The sequence below is a fragment of the Anthonomus grandis genome, chromosome 13 (genome assembly GCF_022605725.1).
Source record: "Anthonomus grandis grandis chromosome 13, icAntGran1.3, whole genome shotgun sequence".
Lineage (NCBI taxonomy): Eukaryota > Metazoa > Arthropoda > Insecta > Coleoptera > Curculionidae > Anthonomus > Anthonomus grandis.
In genome coordinates this window covers 12,205,339-12,228,713 of record NC_065558.1, presented here as the reverse complement: position 1 = coordinate 12,228,713, position 23,375 = coordinate 12,205,339, and the positions used below count along the sequence as shown (strand labels likewise).

Here is a 23,375-nt window from a genome sequence, read left to right as displayed (position 1 = left end):
GGTGCAAGAAAGACAGTTGATTGAAAAAAACAATTTGCATTCTTAAGGACACATAAATTCTTAATTAAAAAAAATTTTTTTTTAATTTAACCATAGCTTTTTTTTTTGTAAGGAATACCAATTTTGTAAGGAATACCAATTTTGTAAGGAACAAAAATCAAATTAAAATTTTTGTATGACGAGTTGACGACAGATTGATTCAGTGTTGTCAGCTGTCAATGTCAATAGCTGTCAGCAATCATAACAAAACCGAATATAAAAAATAACACAACATACAAACTCAATTTTATTTAAAATATCTATTTGTTTCCTTATGAGTCCCGCTTTTTATAAAAAAAAATGCAAAAAAATCAGTTCCAGTTAGCATTAAGTGACTTTAATAAAATATGCCGAGTATGCTTAACAAAATCCGAGGGTTTACAGTCGGTTTATGAGGTAAATTTCCCTAGTGAGGGGCACTGTGATCCCTTAGATGTGAGGAAATTATTTAAAAAATATTGTGATTTAGAGGTAAGTTTCTTACTCCTTAAGTCATTTTGCTGCCGACTCATTACCTGATGTATTCTACAGATTTGTCCAACTGATGAAAAACCTCAACAAATTTGTTTAGTTTGTATAAAACTACTGTATGATTCTTGCAATTTTTTCAAAAAATGTGCCGAATCCAATGACGTTTTGGAAGATATAATACGCCAGGAAACAGTTAAAATCGAAATTGAAAGTGCAAAACTTGAGCCAGCCCTATTGAAAAGGAAAAGGACTAAAAGCCATGATGCAAAATATCACAGTGAATCTGAAGATGATGTATTTGTTGAAGACAATGACTCAGATTGGGATCCCTCAAATGATCAAGAAAATGTTGACTTAAAAGAGGATGATTTTAATGCAGAAAAGACTAAAATTGATGATGATTTTAATACCTCTGATGAAGAATCTTTGGCATTAAAAGGAAAGAAAATTACTAGTAAGATAATTTTAATTTTAATATATTCAGTATACAAAATTCATTGTTGATTCCTATGGTTCTGTAGCTTTCAGTAATACAATTTTGAATAATTTTATATATTTGTTCATATTGTTTCAGTTTGAGTATAATAAAAACAATATGCATTATAAAAACTTAGATTAACATTATTGAGATATGATTTACATTACTCTCTTGGGCACTAATACAATCTTATTAATTTAACTCATTATTATCTACTATAAAGTAGATAATAATAAACTACAACCAACTACACATTTTTTAAGATCTCACTTGAGGTAATTTTGCCCATAAAAATTCTAAAAAATTTGGAAAGTACTTTTATATTATTATTTTAGTACTCTATAATCTGTGTTTTGCTGATAAAAAAAGGAATCAGGACATAAGTTTATAGGTATTTTTAGGTTTCATACAGTTTATATAGTGAACATAAAATAAAAAAGGTTGAAACTTATCTCACTAAAAAAATTATTTTTCTATCTATAAAACTATTATTCTATAGCTTTTGATATATTGTTCAGGAATAATGCATTATTTTACACCATTTATATATTTCTATTTAACTATAATATTATCAATAGGAAAGAGGAAACTAGAAGAAAAGACTAGATCCAAAAAACTGTTAACAAGGAGAGGCAGGAGAAAAAAAACTGATCAAAATGAAATCAAACCTGATCCAGATGAATGTGACATCGAAAATACTTCAGAACTTGTGTGTAGACTATGTGGTCTAACTTTAAGTGACATAAATGCATCTATTCAGCATTATGATGAAAGTCATGCACCTGAGCTTGAAGTCAATGAATGCATCTTTTGCCAAAAACCTAAAGTCTACAAGCTTCGGGATAATTTACTTTATCATATGGCCCTTCATTCCAAAGACAGTATTAAATGTATTCCTTGTATGAAATATTTTAAGACAAAAGAACTGCTTGAGGAACATCTGAATGAATGTTTTAAGGTGGATATTAAGAGTATTAAGTTAGATCTGGATGAAAACTGTAAAAAAGGTTTAATTATATTCTTATTTATAACTTATTTGATTAATAAATAAATGGCTTATTTTTTAGATGATGGTAGTGTAGTTACTCAGCTGCAAAATACTCAGTTATCCCAAAAGATACTGAAACAAACTCAATATGATGGTGCATTTAAATGTCAGCTCTGTCAAGAGCACTTAGGGGAAATTGACTCTGTAATAGAACATTTTGAAAAAGTCCATTTAGCAGACCTAAGTTGTATCATTTGTAAGAGGACATTCACAAAACCAGTGCCATTGTTTCACTTGGGGTTACACTCTACAAAGTCACACATATGCAGACCCTGCAGGTTATTTTTTAAGACTAAGGAGGAATATGATAAGCATTGTGCTAAGTTTGATCATGACAAAAGCCTAACTTGTAAAATTTGCGGAAAGAAGTTTACTAGGAACTACAAAAAGGTAATTAAAACATTGAAGATGTAATTATTTCAATGTAATACATGTTACTTTTTAGAATAAACACATGCTTAGTCACCTAAAAGAAAAGAACTACTCATGTAATAAATGTGGAAAGACATTTACTTATAAGACAAGTTTAGTAAGGCATTTTAAAATGCATTTTGGTAAAAGGTTTCTTTGCTCTTCTTGTGGAAATGGTAAAAAGAACCAAATCATTACACAACTTGTTACTAATCTTTGGTAATTTTTCAGCTTATACAACAAAGTTCATGTTACAAAGGCACATTAGAATCATGCATACAATGGTTGATGAAGATGGAAAACCTCTGCCTAAACCAGTGAGTGGAAATTTTCTCAAATTTAGTACATATTTAGATTTTTTATGTGCAATTATTTGTAGCCACCAAAACCAGTCAAGCTTCAGTGTGAATTTTGTGGGGAAATATTTACAACTAAATATGGATATGGTAGGCATATAAGAAGGCATCCGGAGTTTAGGGAGTTCAAATGTAAAATTTGCTCTTTTATGTGTGATACAAGGGTAATACAATCCCTATAAAGTCCCTAAGAAAAAATTTCTTACTTTTTTAATTTAGGAGCAGCTGGACGTTCACATGGAAGAGAAACACAACAAACACACTTGTGATGTTTGCGGAAAACGTTTTCCTTTTGAAAGCGAGCTTAAGACCCATCATAGAAAGCATGAAGACATGGAAAGTTCGCGTTTTAGGTAAGTTAAACCGATAATACTAATCAAAGAATGGTTTGGGCTTTACTAAATTTTATATCATTATAAATCCAAATATAAAAATTTGAATAAGCAAATATTTAAAAGGAGGATGGTATAAAGAAAAATTATAAATTTCATGACTTCCTGTGTTACTTCTAAAAGTTTATAAATAATAAATCTGCTTCTAATACCTAAATATCAAACAACTTTGTTATTCCTAACAATGGCTTTTGATTGTGTTTATGTTGAATTAATTTTGGGGAAGTTATTATAGTATAATTTACAATAGTCCAAAAACCCCAATAGTCGTATTAAATCATTCCTAAAATATTGCCATCAACATTATTATAATGAAATATTTAAAGATAAATGTAATTTTTTAATAACTTGCCGAAAAGTTTAAGATACAAGAAAAATTGAGAAAAAAAATCTGATAAAGAAATTATTTATGGAGGAATATCTCAAATTCAAATAAAATCCTTTAAAAATGTGATGTGAATGTGTATTTTTTAATTTTAGGAAATCCTAAATATGTAGGTTTTTTTAGAACATAGCATGTAGAATTAATTCATAACTTCAGAAGAAAAAGACGCTCTTAGTAGTCTCTATATAGGGATGAAATAAACAGGACCAACAATACCAATTTTATATGCAATTAAAGCATCTTGGAAATTAATAAAAAAACACTCCATAAATACCAATTCTAACCGAAATATTAATCTAGACCCAAATGGCTGTAATGAAAATTTTCGAACATAGCAGAAAACCTGATAAAATCATTGCCTTTAGCAAAAAATTCCTTTACCTTCTATTTACATCATAGCAACAAACTTTCCATGAGTTAATTCAACAAGTGGTTTGTAGAGCATTAAACAACCTAAAAAACAAGCACAATAAAGATTTTTATGACTTGAATGTTGTGCTGATATAAGGCCTCGGTCTTTGGTTTTTAAATATATACAGAAAGGCGTCTATTCTAAATATTTTAAAGCTATTATCAGCAGAACAATTCCCATCTTTAAAAGTGGCGACCAAACATCTCCATCACAATACACTAATCCCTCCCTGTATTCAAAAATTTTTGAAGTCCTTTTGAAGGATCAAATGTGTACATACTTTGAAGGGAATGAGGTGCTGATAAAGGAGCAATTTGGTTTTAGGAAAGGCAAATCCATAAACGAAACAATAGTTAGGCTTTGTGACTTCATAGTTGAGGGCTTTGAAGAGAGACAGATAGATTCTGGCTTCAACGACCTCTCCAAGGCCTTCGACTGCGTATCACATGATAGACTTTATGAAAAACTTGGAAAGATAGTATGGATTGGATGACATTAGTATAAGGCTCTTATGTGGGTAGCATTCGGATCGCAGACAGATGACAGAAATAAATGGTGATCGTTTTTGGGACCTTTGCTGGACTATGCAAGATTATAGACTTTGCTGATAACTTTTCTATAAAATCTAAATCGATAGAAAAAATAAGAATTAAAATGGCCTGGCATACTGAGGCTGCTACTGATCTTTTAAATGTTGACTTGAATAAAACTGAAAGATGATGTTCTCTTTAAAAAACTGACATTGCAAAATACCTTAAAAAAATTTAAGTTCTTGGGAGTAACTCTGGATGCAAAGTTGACCTTTAAAAGTCATGTTGTCATCATATTAAAAAAAGCTTAGCGACATACATTCTTTGTAATATTTCAAAAATCATTGACATGAAAACATTAAAAATTGCATATTACGGAATTCCATTCTATATGCATGAATGGACTACGCATCAGGATAATAGCTGAATATTAATACCGCTATGATGCTAAATCTCTCTTCAAATTCTAAAGATCTTGACACTTCCAGCACAATGCATCCTGTATCTTTAAAAGAACCTCTCTGGCTATCCCTTACTTCAAGAGGCTCATGACCACAATACTTGTAATGCCTTAATATGCAAGTCGACTTTTTGTGCTTAAAAAGCTCCTGGAATGTAACACGCCATTATGCTCCTACATTTTTTAACAAGTTGCCACATAATTTTAGAAATCTTTCTCTAGAATCTTTTGGGCATAAAATAAAACAATTTCTTATAGAAAAATACTTTTATTCAATTGAGTCTATATTTTGTACCTAACTATGTAACTATATAAATGTATAACGGAACTATTTTAGTAATGTGCTCTGTAATTATATTTCTTTATGTGTCTGGCTATATAATCTATTTACAATGTAATAACTAAGTTTTTACGTAAAATATATGAACTATGAACTTAAATATAAAATGAATCCCAGTGGAGGCTTGTGCTTTGTTTCATAGGAAGGTCTTTTAACTTTTTTATTCAAGCAAATTGATTATTACATTATTAAATACATGCTGTTTTTCTTTTAAAATGTTCAGCTTCGAGTGTTGTCATCTTTGCCAAATAAACTCATCTGCTTCGGAAATCATCTTTCATGTATTTGAAGCCAGATCTTATATGTTGCGTCCTCCGTATGTTGAACCGATTTTCAATTTTATAGTTTATTTTAGGAATTGGAAATTCTTTTTCGCGATTTCCTGAATTACTTAATTAGAGTAATTTTTTAATGTTCCAGACATTGACGTACTTTTTATGGTCTTAAAAGCTATTTTTCAGATCCTGGAAATATTTTTTCATATCTTTTAGACGTTTTATTTGAAGAAACTTCGGTTTATTAACTCACATTGGACGAGTTTTTTTAACGTTTTCCTGGCTGTGGAGTATGTATCTAGAGCGCAATTTTTGGTCTTTCAAGGATTGGAAATATTATTTCGCGTTAAATCTATACTATTTGTCGTTATACCTTAAATGTCTTTTTATTTCTTCCAGGAAAAAAATTTCTTCACGAGTATCTCTATCAATGGAATAGCGTTCAGACTCGTGCAGAATTTTGCTTGTTTATCACTTATTATACAATATACTATTCATCATTCATATTATATAGGAATTTCAAATTTCTTCTATATTGGAACAAAGATGGGAAGTAATTTTTTGATTGATTATATGATTGTCTTTATAATATTATGTAGTCTGTGACTCAAATCATCACTCATGTACTAGTACCAATAAATAAATCTATCTATTTCTAAACAGATGTGATGTGTGCGGTAAGACAGCAAGGACACAAACCCAACTAAAAGTCCACTACAGAATTCATACAGGGGAGCGCCCATTCTCATGCGAAATATGTGGGAAATCGTTTAAACAAACGGCGCATCTTAAGGTGCACATGTTCCAGCACACTGGAAAAATGCCCTTCAAATGCATGGTGTGTGAAAAATCGTTTCCCTTTCAACATGTTATGGAGATCCATATGCGTACTCATACTGGTAAGGTTCATTGAGATTTTAGGCTAATTGATGTATCACAATTTTTTTTTTGATAGGTGAAAAGCCATTTTTGTGTGTTATTTGTGGGAATGCGTATCACGATAGGTCCACCATGCAAAAACATCAGAAAAAGAAGCATCCAGAAATGCCTATACAAAAAGTGGGAAGGTCTGATTATTCCATTAGCAAATTAGAGTAAAATTGTACTTTTTTATTGGGTGGAAGACTTAATTTAATGAATTTTGCCAAAATAATTTATATATTGTTTGCTTTAAATTTGTTAGGCAGGTTTAGAATCTCGTAATATTATTTTATTTTTTATGTGTAATTGTTTGGTATGATATTTTTTCTCATATGTGTAATTCACTTATTGTTCAGATTTATATTATATACCATTTTTATAGTGTATTTTTAGGATATCGTTTGTAATGGTTTTGTATACAAATAGGAAGGTTATTTAAAAGACTTTTATTTATAGTACTTATTTGCCCATTGTTTACTCTTAGGTGTAATTCAATTTACATTTGCACATAATTGTAAAAATTATTATAATTGTCCAGAAAAGGATGTACAAAAATTTAAAAAAAAAGTTTTTTTTCTTTTGAAATTACCAAAAAAATATATCATAAATTACAAGCATAAAAGCGGCTTTCCTATGTCTTAAATTGTGTCTTTCCCTGTCTGTAAAAAAATTATTGGTTATTAAAATGGTCATTTTACCAGGTGGTGTAGAATAAGTGTTATGGTTTGCTTTATAACTTTTTTATATAAAGCTGTATTTTATGTTTGTTTTAGAATTGAGTAAAGAAGAATGGGGTTGGGAATTTGAAAATAGAACAGTACACAATAGAATAAACAAAAATCATTGAATTTTATTTTTCAAATGGAAGCTATGTTATTCTGACGCAGCATGCACATCGGCGATATTTTTTTAAATTTAAATCTAAGCACCATATACGCGCTTTTTAGTTCGTTTGTGTTATCGGTTTCGTATAATCGCTGTTAAGTTCGCATTACCCTTAATATTCATAAGTATTGTTATATCAGAGTATGATAATTATTTTTTATGTTAATGTGGTAATAATTTTTTTGTGATTTTGAATTTTAATCGCAAATTTTTGGCAGCAATGTTTAATTTAAGGGAGAGTGTGGAAGGAACTTCTGCAATTGATGTTACTGAAGACGTTTTGCACAACTTGGGCTCTCACGAAGGTCTATCCAGAGAATGTTGGCCACATTGCACGTTTCCCTACAAAATCTAACTTATGCAAGAAATAAAGCGCACAGACTACTAGCAACGGTTTGGTTATGCTATTGCGTTACAACAAAAAACAGGAGAAAATTAAGATTTCATTAACAATTTGATAATGAATGATGAAGCCCATTTTCATTTAAATGGTTTTGTAAACAAACAAAATAGCAGGATATCGGGCTACAGAGAATCCAAGAGTACTTCATCAGCGAGAGCTGCACCCACTCAAATGCAGTGTTTGGTGTGGCGTATCCCCCAAAAGGATCTTTGAACCGTGGCCTCAACAAGATGGCGCTACGCTCATACTGTACAGGACTCAATGATTTTGTTACGGAAATCTTCGGCAAATATAATATTTCGCGTAGGACCAAGCCGTTTAATTGGCCGCCGGATTTGACTGCTCCAGACGTTTTTCTTTCGATCTATTTGAAAGAGATTTCAAGATGTGTTGAAAAGAGCACGACTTTGTGAAGTGGAATATGACACCGGTGAGGCGTAATTTTTAGGATAACAATATCCTCCCAAGTCTACGCCATAAAGCTCATTATGCGCCACCGTGTATTAGATAATTTTTCTTAACCTCTTACTTTTTAATATTTTGCCAAATTATAAATGGAGGGCGCGAAACACTATAAAAAGACCAAAATGCTGTTTAGATATTACCCTATACTCCCATAATTAATTTAATTAAATTATACTCAAAGACATTAAAAATAATTTTATGTATTTAAGTTATTATTTTATTTCTTTAGTTATTATATGTTCTGGGCATTTTTAAGTCGTTTATTATACAATCCGAAGGTTTTCACTAATTCTCACTCTTATTCCAGACAATTAAATTTTTCCTATCCTTTGAAAAGATCCTGCCGAAGCCATTTCTTGTATTAATAATAATAATAAATGACTTTATTAGTACCAAACAAGGCTACATAGCCATAGGGCTAAACTTAAAATACAAAAAAGATATATTTATATAAACGTAGAAACTGTACGAACATTTGAACTGTTTCGACTGTCGAAATCTTTATACTCGCAAGAATCTTAAAATTTATTCTGCTTTTGCTCATATAAAGAGGTCTTAATGTGAAATATGATTTTTTAATAACTGAAAAAATATGAAGCTTAACACATTGAGGTCCGCGTGCCCACCGGTGGGCATTCAGGGACCGCGTGCTCACCCGTGAGCATGGATTACATTGATTCTGCCTATACCAAACGACGGTCTGGTCCCAGGATGAGCCAAAAAATATATTGGGTTGGGCAGTTTGGATAGTTTAGGTATTTAGTTTATAAGAGTAGAAAAAAACAACATTTGAGTTAATATACCATGTTATATTACCTTAAAACAGAAAAAATACTCTTAAAACTTAAAAATATATTGTCATAAAATCGTTTTCTTATGTAACAAACAAAACTTAAAATACCATAAAAACGACTAACCTAAATATAATAAAACTTACTAAAACGACCTAACGTTTGACGAAATACACACTGCCACAAAGAAACTGCTGACACTAAAGTTTTAAGCCAAATGTTTTTGGAAGCAAGTAATACAAAGGGGAATATTACACGGTACACAAATTGAATTGACCTTTTTCGCATTTTTTCGGGCGTACGCAGCATTGTGAGCCATTGACATGGTGCTGTAGCATTTAGTGCATCTCTTTCGAGTAACTCGTTTTTGGCCTTCCACTTCCTTCAACGTGCAGCATTGCGTTTTTGACGTGGAAGGACGAGAAACAGTATTAAGTTTTTCGTCGTTTTCAATGAGACCTGAAACTACCTCTTCTTTGAAAGTGGTGATGCTGATTTTTTTCTTGTTTATTTTATTGTAAAGATGTAACGCGTTTACTATTGTTATAGCAGTAATGAGATGAAACACTAGGCGTTTGTACCATTTTGAAGTTCGCTTTAAAAAAGGCGCGTATGCTGACATTTGATCCGACAAGTCGATAAAGGTCTTGCCCTGATTATAGTCAACAATTACTTTCGGTTTAATAACTTCCTTTCCTTTCTTTGCTAAAGTAACGGTAGAATCATCGTGTTTGGTGCTTAGCATGATGACGTCTCTCTTATCCTTCCACTTCAGGACTACAGTTTTGTCATTATCTTGCCGAGCTACAATTCCACCTCGATTCAACTTTTCCTTTATTACTTCCTGAGGATTACCTTTGCGGTTTGCTCTAATTGTACCAACTAAATGCGTTTTTCGGTCAATCAGTCTTTTGGCTAATGATACGCTCGTGTACCAGTTGTCAGTGTAAAGTGTGCGGCCACTGTCCAAAAGACCTTCCATCAATTCCATGACTACCTTTTCAGAAACTGCAAATTCACTTGATTTTTCTCTGCCGGTATATACTTTGAAATCCCAGGTGTATCCTCCAGATACACACAACTTGAAAAGCTTTATACCGTAGCGGTGTCGCTTATTGGGTATATATTGTCTGAAATAAATGCGTCCTCGAAACGGGACGTTACTTTCGTCGATACAAATGTCTTTTTCGGGCATGTAGGAGGACTTAAATTTCTTTTGCCGCATGTCAAGAAATTCGGACATTTTGTAAAGTTGGTCATCAGAGGGTCTGTCCTTCTCATTATCACTTACATGGAACATGCCCAAAATACCTTCAAATCTGTTTCTACTTATAATTGTGGGTATGCGATTTTGGTACAACGATTTGGTTGACCAATAATCCCATAACTGAGGCATTGGAAGAAGGCCCATCCATAATATAATGCCAAAAAATTTTCGCATTTCCACGGGATTGTTATCCACCCATTTCGGCACCTTGGCCTTCCGGTTTGGATCTGCTATTGCCGCAGCGATTCTGAATTATTACCGGATGAATCGTTATCGGATGATAGATCACTTTCAACAGGAATAAAATCTTTATCTACGAGCGAATCATCTGAAAATCCGGTAATTTCGTCTTCTATTATATCTCTTGACTTGTCGTCGGACAGATTCTCCAGCTCCTTTGACAAATCCTGATCCGATAGATATGTCTTAGCCATATTTGCTTAACTCTGAAACAAAAAAACACATTAAAGTGTCCACGGGTGGGCATTCGGTCCCAAAATGTAAAATAGCATTCTGGCACCACGTGTCCATCCATGGGTCACCGCAAAAAAATTACAAAAACAGCCAAAAGTCGACTCGACTCGAGTATTGATCCATAAACAACATAAACTGCAAAAAAATAACTATTACCAAAAAATATCCAGGGCACGCGGGGCTCAACGTTCTAAATCTTTTTCAAAAATGAGACTCAGATTTTTTGCTTTCTCTGTAAATTGTAATTCTGATAAACCAACAACACATTAAGTTTTAAGTTATTTTGTTGCGTGTATTTATATATTGCTTTCAGATCACTGTTAATTTTTATTGCAGCGTCTTGCAGCTGATTTATTTTAAAAGTTTTTACAACGTCGAACATATCATCATAAATATATACCAAGAAAATAATTGGCTCAAGGACTGAACCTTGGGGTACACCTAAAGTAATTTCACGAAAATGTGAAAATTCCATGTTATCCATTACCACCATCTGTTTTCTTTTTTTAAGGTATGCTTGAAAAACCATGACTGCAGTTTGATCGAATCGATAATACTCTAGCTTTCCATACATAACGTCATGATCCAAGCTATCAAAAGCTTTGGAAAAGTTCAGCAGTACCAAGAATGATACATTGTCCTCCAATATAACATCATATTTCCAAACATTTAAGTCGTTTTTTCTTTTAATCCAGGCTCTCTAAGTTTCTCCTCGATTCAAAAGCAGATAAGATCATAGTTTATTTTTATTAGTTTTAATTAATCGTAGTTGCATAACAGAAAAATAAAAAAGTTTTTTGAGTTTTCCTGTTTTTGAAACTATAGATTAAAAAAAAACTGTTTTCATGGCATCATGACAATTTTTGCCAAAATTTTAGTATAAAAAAAACTAAAACCTTATAAGCGAAATATTTATATACTTATTGATACGTATAATTAGTGCCACCTCTTAATCTATCTTACCTAAAATTGCGTTTATAATAATTAACAGTCCTACCTAAATCCATTCATTTCAATATAATCTAAACAAATATTTTGTTTAATCATATGCAAGTCATGATGACCTTCTGAGGATCGTGTACCAAGAACACTATAGGAAATTAAAAAAACAAACAATCTAAAAGGAATAAAAGAATATTAAATAAATTAAGGTTATTCGAGCCTTAACAATAAAATGTCTAAGAACTAATTAATAACAAGTATGGCAAACCACATGCAAACAGTACTTAAATATCCAAAAAAGCGGGTTTCGTTTCTTTAGCACATTTCAAAATAGACTGCATGAATTTAACAAAGCCAGTGTCTTTTGGCTTCTCGAGTCCCCTTAACAGTCTATTTTTCATTACTGCTATGAATTCTTTGTTGCTTAGTTGACCGTCCACTAAAACAAATAACCATTACAAAATTATATAAAAAAATGCTTTCTAACTAACTGTTTTCATCGAAAATGGTAAAAACGACATGAATCACATGATCGCTTAAATCTACATGCGCGACGGTTTTTGCAACATGTTTTAAAGTAGCTTGATCTATGGACGCTCCCGCTATATGGTAAAACGTCAAGGCAGTATCCACGTCGTTGATGTTGTTCAAAAAATGGAAAAAGTTTAGGTAGTCTTGTTTAGAAATACCTTTACCGTGCTCCCTAAAACTATTTACAACAATTTTTTATGAATGAAAGCTAGTGTCGAATAGATGGGGAATCAGTGTTTTCTTACGTTTTCTTAACCCTTTTCATCATCCTAGATTTTTTCTTCTGTGGATACCCGGCATAAGCCAAAAGTAGTTCGGTAAAATCCGCTTCTGATATATTACCGTTCTCGTCTGGGTTCTTCCTTTGAAATTCCAAACTAAGAATTTCTCTTTGTAGTTTTTCCTGGAAATCGAGAAACTTTTCTATGGTGAGTTTCTGTTTAAGGTTCGGGCCGAAGAAGTACGTAGTTAGTGCAGAGTTTACTCCCTAAAACAATAAACTAATATTAGTCGATAGTTAAGGGTTTGAATCAAATTTATATGAGGGCAGATGCTTGTTTAGGAGTGTTTTAAGATTTTATCCAGATTTATAAAATAAAATGCACGGAACTGTTGGAAAATTATTTATTTATTTCAATATAAGGCAGAGCCAGTTTACAAAAACAATAATACATAGTACAAAATACTAGATAATATAGCAATACAAATATAATACTAAAATTACAAAAAAAAATATATACCAAGATAAAACCTCTGAAAAAACAATCATCGACAAGGCTAAACACGTAACACTATCCAAGGAAGGTAGGTTAAAGTCTAAGATTATTTATTTTTTATTTGAATGACCGTAAGCCGCTGGAAAATGGATCCAAACTATTTTAATTAAAGAAACGCAAAGTCCTAGTCAGTGGAGAAAAAAACCCATAGTTAGCCGGATGAAAGGGTAAACGAAACATGGAGAGTTGATCCTTCTTTGACAGGTGTTAAAAGGAATTGCTTCCAACACGGTAGGACAATGATATAAACCATTTAAGATCTTATAAAACGTTAAAGCATCAGAATAATGCAGTCTGACTTTAAGATTAGGGATATTAAATTAGACACTGATAGCATTATAGTTGATGTAATAATTACGAAAAATATTAACTTCAGCTCTATAAGCAAGGGATCTTAAGAATCTTTTTATACAGCCTCAAAGCGTTTAATATGATAAGGGGACCAAATTACAGACGCATACTCAAGCAAGGAACGTACCAAAGAGTAATAAAGTAATTTGAAACAGTAAGGTGAAAGATGTAGACTATTTCTAGTGATAAAACCAAGACTACGCATACTTCTGTTAATAATATCCAAAATATGCGGCAAAAAAGTTAGCTTGGTATCGAAAAGAACACCTAAATATTTAACTGCATCAACTGACCTAAGTTAATTATTGTTGATTGTGTATTGATAATTAATAATTTTATTAGAACGACCAAACGAAATACATACACACTTCTTTACATTCAGTTCCAGACTATTGCTCAGCATCAAGATATGACTCAATGGCTTTATACAGTTTAAAATCATCAGCAAAAGCAAGATGCTTTGAATGAACTACATCACTCAAATCTCTTATGAACAAGTTAAAAAAGACTGGTCCAATATGCAAACCTTGAGGCACGCCTGAAGATACTTCAATACCATTAGAAATATAATTATTTATCCTGACCAACTGTGTGCCAGCAGTCAAAAAAATGTGACAAAATTCGACCAAAGTCTTACCAAGGCCCATAGCCCCAAACTTCCCAACCAGATGTTTATGACCAACCCTACCAATTTCATCATAAATGTATAGTAGTTTTTTCATTAATTTTCGAATTCTTCTTTCATAGGAACGAAAAAGTATACAACATACATAATTTAACCGTAAACTACGAAACATGAAAGCAAAATGAAAATATGTTTTTTTTTTCTAGTAACAGGCCAAGGTCGTTTGGAATTTGTATCAATTTGCGAGTAATTATTACGTTTCCAATATGTTCATATGTCTTAGAACCCAAATGTATAGGAACTCTGAGGAAACGGCTCTCGTATTTAATAATGTTTTATAAATATTTTCTTTTTATGACCATGCGTTTCCATAGACAGTTTATTTACATTTTTTCCGAAATCTGGTTTTTTATTACTCAGAGGCACACGTAGGAAACATAAATCTACAACGATCTCGTGTATACGATAAACATAATCCAGGGATCAGACTTACATAATTTCCTTTGTATATAAGCGCTAATATTTTAAAGAAATAAATACAAAAATGCAGTTTCATTTAAAAAAAAACAAGAAAATTAAACAATAGTTATTACAAATATGTCGATACTTTGCACCTGCCATAATAATAAGCCTAAATAAGAATGCCAAACAGTTTAGACTAAGAAAAAGTAGATAAACCAAGAAAAAATAATACACACAAATAAATAATAAAAAAACAATTTGCAATTTTTTTACTATCATATTTTTTTGATTCCAGCAAATCTGAAAACAACACACACCAAATCTTTCAAATAAGACAGCTTGCCGAGTTCCCTATTCTGGATAAGTATATACCATCGTGTTTGAAAGCTAAATATTTAACAAATGCCTGTATAGACTCTAAAGCATTAGTGTAAACTTGATAGATAGGAGGAAAAATAATTACAGCATATTCTAGCTTAGATCTAACAAACTAATTAAATAAAATTCCTAAAGTTTTTTGCTTTTGAAATGTTTTATTGTTTCTTAAAATAAAACCCAAGGTTTTTGATACAAAAAGTGTTTTTAAAATATGATCATTAAAGTTAAATAATTCGTCTAACCGCCCAAAATCTTTGACTGTTCTAAGTCTGCCAAGTTTCTCTGAATTTATTTTATACTGATGATTTATAATATTTCTTTTTCAGGAATATGAAACGACAAAGCATTTTGAAACATTTAAGTTAAGGCTATTATTATTACACCAGTTATCTAGAATGTTAAGGTCGTTTTGTAAATGAAGGCCGGTTAATTCAGTACACATTTGTCGGCAAAACTTAAGATCATCAGCAAAAAATAGCTCGAGGTGTTTTAAATATTCTGCACGGTCATTTATAAACAGTAAAAAAGCCAAGGTCCCAAATTTGAACCTTGTGGAACACCCCACTTTACAAGATATTCTGATGATCTAAACCCTTCGACTTCAACAAATTAATGTCTCTCTAACAAATACTATATAATTTTATAAGTTTAAGCACCCCTTTAGAGAACTAGGCCTAACTGGTCTAATTTATATAAAAGTATATACAAATCCATCTGATTAAATGCTTTTTGAAAATCCGTATACATTGCGTCTACTTGACCCTGATCATCTAGGACTGAACAAATAATCGGAGATAAGCAGCTTAATTTAATAACGTAACCGTTAAAACCTAGAATTTATGAACATAAAAGATGTTCAAAAACTCACGTACTTGTTAACAATAATTCAAAAACCGTTCTTGCTGAGCACTTTAAAAAGTTTCGACATTTGATTTTGAAAAATTCTATCTAGACATCCAAATTATAAAAATAAAAATTAAATGATATGTATATTTATCCTAAAAATGTATTATTTAACAACATACAGCTTATCAATGTTCACAGCTGTTATCCAAATTCATGTCCCAAGGTAAATGATTTAGACCACGAAAAAACCTATAAATCCTTGTACTTATTGAAGACGATCTACAATTCATCTAAGTGTATATCCAGATTTTTCATTTTGATAGAATGTTCCTGATATTATCTGTTCTAAACTTTTGGTTTTTAAATTTACAAGGTTTGTAAATTGTGCTGAGTATTAGTTTTTTTTTTTAAATTTTAGTTGTGATTTACACCTTAATAACCAATTCTTCAAAAGAATTAATTTCATGCAAAGTTCTCAAATTAGATTGAAGGAAAAAACTTACTTTTAATTTAACATTAATAATTATTACTTTTACATGGTGCGAAAATGTAACTATGCCAAAATGTTTGATTTTATTTATGTTTTTGTGTATCTTTTAGAGTTATGAAAATGATTTCATAGAGATCGAAACGTCGACATTTAGGTAAACAGGTTTCTGTTTTATTTCTGACCCCACCCAACATCCCTTCGCAATATTGAAGATATTGGGTCACAAACACGAAACTGAAAAATGATCAATGCCAACAAAGTAAATCCAGCAGTATAATTATATTAAAATAAGTGGACCATGGAGGAGATTATGTGATTATAATAAAACAATTATTAACACTAGGGCTAATACCTATTTCACATTCTAAAAATAGCCACTGGAGGAATATGCAAACATGCTTAGAAGGTAAATAAAACATTAATAATTAATTGTTGAACAGACTAATAAATAGATTAGAAATAGGCTATTTTGAACAAAATGGTGAAAGGCAAAAAATATTCTCAAAACATTTTAAAAAGAAGATTTTTTGTTATTTTTGGTGGATATTCCCTTCTTAATTATTTACCAATGTGTTTTTATTATATTTTACGATATTATTATATTTCACTCAGTCTGTTTTCTTTTCAAACATCACGTTTCTTCCTAGCCTATATTAATCTTTTTTCCAATAATTACCGGCCAGGCATTTTTTTAAATTATCTTACTAATTATTTAAAATAAAATAGCATAATACCTCCTCCCCAAAAATTATTTAATGTATAACTACTTACTTTAAAAGTATTCCCGGTATTAGCATGATCTCGGTGCCTTGATCCTATGCTTGTCTGTTGCCTAATTAGCGTAGCAACTTTTTCGAATTCTTCACAGTCCACGTCACCGTCGCCATTTAAGTCGAACATGCGGAAAGCGATTTCAAAGTGACGACGAGATGCTACAAGTTTAACATAAAAATAACCAAAAACTTGACTGAATGAATTATGTCACTTACTTGATAATACCGTCAAGAGAAAAATATAATCCGAAAACGTAATGAGACCAGCACTTCCCAGCTTGTAAAAAATGCTATCTTCATCCAGGGTTAAGTCTAGTTTCTGTTGCACTGTCTAAATACAATTGGTTTAAGTTACATTAAGCACTTAATTTACGGACATATTTTAATTGGTTATATTTCTTTAGATGTTCAATAAGAGGAAATTAAAGCCATGAAGATTTCTATGTATGGTGATAGTTGTGGTATTTCTACTAAACATATAACAGAAAAATCTATTAGTGATATACTCTACATATAGTGATGGTCAGCAACTATATTATATACTATTCTTCTGATAATAAAAGTTTTTAAATTGTAATTTGGCCTAGCACATAGCATTTTGTATCAAACTGAAGTCAATATTTATCATAAAAATATGTATTAAGTATATAGACCCTGGTTAGTGACAAAATGCTACCAAAGGATTCCAACCAAGAAATTTTCATTATTAAAATAAGGAACGCATGCTGAAATGGTACAGTTTAAAAAAAAAACTTGTTAACAAATTTCAAACAAAAAAAAATCTTGCCAATAAAAGCATCTTTAAGCCTGCACAAAAAAAGGCTCATCAAAAATTAGCTTCAAGGCAAAAAAAATTGGTCGTTTCCCAGCAGTATTTTGCATGCTCTCTATTTTCACAAATGTCCTTGGAAACCCATGCACTAAAAATGGGATATGAACTTTTACCTGCAAACCGTGCTGAAAAAACAAAAGTACAGTGTGTCAAATTAAAAATTACGTACAGGATGGGGAATTTATACAGTTACAAGTCTTTTACTGTGAAAGTAGCTACAAAATATTAATATTTTTATATAGAATAGTATAAAGTTTACATTAGCAGTGAAATATTATGAAAGGGGTGCTTATAGAAAAAAATTTTTCAAACGAAATCCAAGATATTGTTTTTTTTTTCTAAGACTTTAAAAAAAGACTAAAGCTATTAATATAAAGGGAAATTAGGTGTTCAAAAGTTAACTGAATTAGTAATAAGTAACTTACTTTAGGATCGTATCTCTTGTACTGATCAAGTCCTAAACCTGAAAGACAAATGCTCAATTTAAAAACCAAAATCATATTGTCATTGCAGCAATAAAAAAATTAAACATACTATATTTATGCTTAAGAAGTATAGGGTGTCTCGAAATTACGGTATCATACTTTCCTCAAATTTAAAAAAATATAATCTGAAAACAAACCCTAATTTTTTAAAAACAATATAAAATATAATTACTATCAGCTGTCAAACCTATGTGTGAACATTCTAGCACTTAAAAATACAAAATAATAATTTTTCAACAGAGCATATCTTAGAAACTATATTTTAAGGCGTGATATATTAATTAACATAAATTTAAAGAATTCCAAAACCTAATGGATTAAAGAAAAATTAACATCCCTGAGAGCTAAGATCGTTCAGAAAAATTCTACCAATTTGTGTATGTTATAACTTTAGATCGAATAACTGGCATGTGTTGAATTACATTGATGCCATATGCCAAAGGAGTTTAATCAAAGAAAGAGCATTTCTTATCCAATAGTTTCACATAAGAGCATTTTTTATATCCTGTATTTTTTTACATACAGGAGTTTCTGAGAATGGATTTGAGTAACTTGAGTAATTAGAACAATTTTAGTGCGAGCATTTTTTTCTCAAAAACTCCTATTATTTTATATAATTTATTTAAATATAATATAGAGAAGGTTTAGTCAAAGAAAGGGCATTTCTTACTAAATAGTGTCATATAAAGACATTGGAGAGACTTTTGTCAACCAAGATCCAAAAACCACCAAATTTTAAATTGTAAAACGCATATCGTCCAACGTCAAGTTTCATTTTTTTTAACACCAAACTAGAGAAATTCTGGAGGGTATATTTGAGGGTTTAAATGTCGTATTTTTACTAGAACCAAGGATTTCAGATCCGATGATGCCCTTAATAAGGCAAAACATAATAAGAAATAAATATATGTAATATTGAAGAATTAAAGTGCTTAAAGTAAAAAAATTAACTGTAGAATTAAAATTTTTTTTTTATACCCGCATAGAAAGCCTATCGTTAAACGTTTATTTCTTCATCGAGTAAGATGGCATGTAGGACACCATAATTCCGTGACTCCCTATACATTACCTATAGTAACAGCGTAAGAAAGTATAAATAAAAATGAAATCCAAACCTAAGCAAGAGGAAGCAAGAATCATAAAATTTATCTCAAAGCTAAAGCAAAGACAAACAACATACTGGTAGGTTCTATTAGTTTAAAGGATTATTATATGAAAAATTGATGAAAAATGCATAGGTTGGTACAAAAAAAAATTCACATACTTTCTTAGTTGATTATAAATAATAATGAAGGAATATATCACTAATTTCATTACCTACATTTTATGAAAGATCTTGGTTACAAGTATTCAATTCTACTACACTGAAAAATGGACATATGGACAACACATTATAAATACAAATTGGTCAACATGGCGTTTGTGCTCTATGGGTACCGATTAAAATACATTATATTAACTGAGAGATTCACTAACCATCAGGTTGCTTAAGTCCGGGCGTCATAGATCGTAAGAAATCATCTGGGGTCATGAATATCTCATGTTGATCGACTGTCGGACCTTGTACCTGAAGCGTTGCAAAGTACCGAAACACCTTGTCTGGAGTTGAGTAGTGCCTTATGCGATTTTCATACTCTATGATCTGTGAATGCATGCCATTAGTAGCAAAAAGTGTTTTTTGGTTAGAAAATTCAAGAAAAAAAAACATGTGGGGTTAGCTTAGTGGGAATGAGATAATATTACATTGCAATGGAATTAGTATAACCAGCACACCATTGATTGCAGTTAAAAAAAAATTAATTTGTTAAGAGCCAACACCAAGCTGAGTTGAAATCTCGGTAGCGGTTTCACACAAATAATCCTTCCACCTCGAAAAATAGTTATAGTAAAGAAGTGTTGAAACATTATTCTTGAATCCACTACTTTATCGAAAACCATTATCATTATGCTCATTCAGATTTAACAGTCCATTAGTTTAAGCGAGATGCGTATAAACTATATGAATTGTCAAAACCAATTTACCATCCGGCTGTTTCATTCCTGGTGTGATGGCCCTCACAAAATCATCTGGGGTCATGTAAACCTCGTTGGTATCACCAACAAGCTTTACTGTAGCAAAATAGCGAAAAATCTTGTCAGGGGTGGAATATGATCGCATTCGGTTTTCATATTCTATTATCTAACAAAAATATCTATTTAAGAAGTGCCAATAAGCTGTGTTATCTTTGTGTCCAAAATATAATGGTAAAAGTGAGAAAACAAATTACATGAACATTTACTATGGTTTAAAACCAGTTCAAGTAATTTCTCAAAAAAGAATGATTCTGCCAGATATTGCATTCGTAACTTTTCTGGTGGTAAGGCCCCCCAAATTGGTCCCTCCCTATATAAATAACTACATATCCTACTTTGTTTTGTTCTCCAACAAGTTTATATTTCTCTTGTACATTAAGCAGTAATACTTTAACAAAATTAATTTGTTAATTTCTGTAATAGGGTGTCAATCACCAAGAATTGAAAGAATGGTTTTCAACAAGGTTCTGTGCTTGGTTCATTATTGTCTCTAATTTATTAGAATCTCACACTTTTTGCTGATGATATTGCCCAATACTGACAAAAAAAATTCAGGATTGTCCACAGACTAATCTCAAATTCTTCAAATACAAGCATGCTTAATTAAAGCTTTTCTAAAGGTTCATGAAGTATTGTCATAAGATTCCACTATACAATTTTTAGAAGTTTCTGGACTCCCTATATGTGACTGGTCATTAAGGATAATATAGCTTCATTGTCAACTATTAAGTCTGCATATGCCATTTGGGCTCATTCTAGCCATGTCAGAGATGTCAAATCTAATGTGATGAAATGATTGGAGACCACATTTAAGGGATGTTCAAATACTGACTTTGACTTGTTAGGTTTGATGAATGGTATAAATTATACCTCCCAGTTTACTGTTCTCACATCACGGGTACAAGTGGACAACAACCATGGGTTGCAAGGATTTTTAAGAACCATAACTAGCTCTGACTATTATTTTATCAACTCCTCAGCACACTAGAAATAGTGAGCCTAATTTTTGGCATAAACTTAAATAATTTTTTATATATATGTGCTTTTACTTTGAGGAATAACTAGAAAGTGGCTTTACTATTTTATGTTTTTTAGTCTTTAGACTTAAATAGTGTTATGCATATAAACTTTTTGCGACTATTCTTGTACTTTTTCTGTTAAACTTAGTCTATTTATTGTTTTATTTATATTACATAAATCTATAGTTTATTTTAGAGTCAAAATCCAGATGTACTTGATATATTTCATGGAAAATATATTTTTTACACTTTTACACAGCAAGTTTTGTCTTTTGTTCTTTTTATTTTTACTATTAACTTTGTAGATTTAAGTTAACTTTGTAAAATTTGTGTTCTTATACATATTTTTTTATTTACATTTAGTATTGACCTCTACAAAAATAATTTGTGTAATATATTAGTAAATGTTGATTGATTTCTTTCTCCACAGGTTAAGTGGTAATTTAGGAATAATCCCCAATACTCTCATTATAACCAAATGTGCTTCATATCTTAATAATATTGTATCTATTTGGTAGATCTAGGTCTTATACAATAGGTATAGTATGTATAGCTTTCCAGTTAAGTCTTGCACTGCTAAATCTTTATTTAAGTATGTGACTTCTCTTTGTAGCATTACACTAAGACAATTTCACTTGTATGTCTAAATGTTTTTTTAAATTCTTCTTCTAAGTGTAACTCCCACACTTCAATTCAGCTTTTCAAATAGTAACTTAACATGAGTAACTCTATGTGTATTTTTAAATGAAGTGTACCTTATTTTATACATTCATTGCAAATGTACAAAAATATTATATGGGGTAAGAATGACCCATTTTTTAGTAGTCATGCCTTAATTTGAATGTAGTCAATTCTCTGTAATAGTCTTTTCACTTTGAGAATTCAAGGTTGCTGTCAGAATACCATATAAAATCAGTATTATCTTGGTTCTCTTCATATTTGAAAGTACATACCTAGTTAGGCTTTTTTTTTAAAAAAGGTTTCAAAATTGGTGTAAGAGAAACATTAAATTAGTGTGTAACACAGAGAGAGCCAGAGATGAAAGATTTGCCAGTTTTAATGGATCAAAGATTTCAATTTACAATCATATACTAGATTTCAATTTAGATAGCAATAAGGCGAATAAAATTCTTTGAGAAATGCCTTGAATGGTTTGGTGTCCTTTGTCATCTCATAATAAATAGTGAGCGATTATATTCTGAACAAACTCAATAAAACAGATGTAGTTTTAGGAAAAATTTACAAATTTAAAAAAAGAATTACAGAGTAAAATTACTTAGATAGTTTTTTATACCTTCCTGTCTCTAAACCCAATCTTTTCCTTCTTGTGTTTCTTCTTTTTGCCATCTTCTTCAGCACCGTCTTCATGATTCTCTTCGACAACATCTGTTTCCTTTATTTGTTCACTTTTCGCATTGACAATGAACAATTTTGCAAAACTATTATGAAAATCTTTGTGGTCATCTATACAATGTTTTAATACTGTTTTACTTACCGGTTGTATTCAATTACCGGAAACACAAGAAACAAGCAAAGCAACACAAGATATTGTTTTGATATTACATGTTTTCTATTAAAGTTTTGGCCAGAATAATGCCTTTTTTGTTCGCCATAACTTATCTTGAGTTGTGTAAGGTGTATTGGTGCATTATTTAATTGTCTTCGATTCAAAATTATTCTGGAGCTCAAAGGAATGAGCCGAGAGATTCGATAATAGCTCATGTTTGAACTTTTACCTGTCTGTGCTAAATCTAAACTGGTTTAACCTAAGTGGTTTTAATAATTATGAGTATTATAAAGGTCGGATTATTACAATTATCTTGCCTGGTTTCTAGGTCATTCAATCGTCTTTAGAAGGATCTTTTATTACGACATTTCCTTAATCTTTATTTCTTTTTCTGGAATTATTCCAAAGCATGAAAATATAAATAAACTTTGACAGAACACCTGGGCTGTCACAATCAGATGTTCTCTAGAGCTCTTTTAGTT

The 23,375-nt window shown here is 31.1% G+C and overlaps 3 protein-coding genes across 5 annotated transcripts; 1 reads left to right on the top strand and 2 right to left on the bottom strand.

Annotated features, from left to right (window-relative positions):
• Positions 1–84: 84 nt before the first annotated feature.
• On the top strand, positions 85–6,976 carry LOC126743860 (oocyte zinc finger protein XlCOF6-like). Its single transcript, XM_050451098.1, has 10 exons — positions 85–510; positions 571–964; positions 1,567–1,995; positions 2,056–2,426; positions 2,482–2,623; positions 2,679–2,764; positions 2,827–2,967; positions 3,023–3,156; positions 6,261–6,496; positions 6,553–6,976. The coding sequence occupies exons 1-10, from the start codon at positions 340–342 to the stop codon at positions 6,693–6,695; spliced, it is 2,247 nt and encodes a 748-aa protein (XP_050307055.1). The 5' UTR covers positions 85–339; the 3' UTR covers positions 6,696–6,976.
• A 2,294-nt stretch (positions 6,977–9,270) lies between these two features.
• On the bottom strand, positions 9,271–10,458 carry LOC126744174 (piggyBac transposable element-derived protein 4-like). The gene has a single exon (XM_050451532.1). It carries the CDS (start codon positions 10,456–10,458, stop codon positions 9,271–9,273), a length of 1,188 nt encoding a protein of 395 aa, XP_050307489.1.
• Positions 10,459–11,700: 1,242 nt separating this feature from the next.
• LOC126743861 (calcium uptake protein 1 homolog, mitochondrial-like) lies at positions 11,701–23,375 on the bottom strand. 3 transcript variants are annotated; one of them, XM_050451099.1, is made up of 11 exons: positions 23,211–23,375; positions 22,882–23,152; positions 22,681–22,825; positions 20,317–20,473; positions 19,771–19,893; positions 18,235–18,272; positions 17,194–17,308; positions 16,976–17,136; positions 12,522–12,763; positions 12,237–12,454; positions 11,701–12,184 (listed from the first exon to the last, which is right to left on the bottom strand). In XM_050451099.1, exons 2-11 carry the CDS (start codon positions 23,106–23,108, stop codon positions 12,030–12,032), a joined length of 1,581 nt encoding a protein of 526 aa, XP_050307056.1. In that variant the 5' UTR covers positions 23,109–23,152; positions 23,211–23,375; the 3' UTR covers positions 11,701–12,029. The 3 variants fall into 3 exon arrangements, with proteins under 3 accessions (XP_050307056.1, XP_050307058.1, XP_050307057.1); XM_050451101.1 differs by lacking the exon at positions 19,771–19,893; XM_050451100.1 differs by lacking the exon at positions 20,317–20,473 and having other exon boundaries at positions 19,771–19,936.

Coding starts and splice junctions, on each gene's coding strand:
- LOC126743860 (XM_050451098.1), top strand. CDS start 340: ATGCAAAAAAATCAGTTCCAGTTAGCATTAAGTGACTTTAATAAAATA. Junction 2,624..2,678: donor TTGCTCTTCTTGTGGAAATG/GTAAAAAGAACC, acceptor GTAATTTTTCAG/CTTATACAACAAAGTTCATG. Junction 2,765..2,826: donor GAAAACCTCTGCCTAAACCA/GTGAGTGGAAAT, acceptor AATTATTTGTAG/CCACCAAAACCAGTCAAGCT.
- LOC126744174 (XM_050451532.1), bottom strand. CDS start 10,458: ATGCCTCAGTTATGGGATTATTGGTCAACCAAATCGTTGTACCAAAAT.
- LOC126743861 (XM_050451099.1), bottom strand. CDS start 23,108: ATGAGCTATTATCGAATCTCTCGGCTCATTCCTTTGAGCTCCAGAATA. Junction 17,309..18,234: donor ACAAGAGATACGATCCTAAA/GTAAGTTACTTA, acceptor AATTGTATTTAG/ACAGTGCAACAGAAACTAGA. Junction 12,185..12,236: donor TACCATTTTCGATGAAAACA/GTTAGTTAGAAA, acceptor TATTTGTTTTAG/TGGACGGTCAACTAAGCAAC.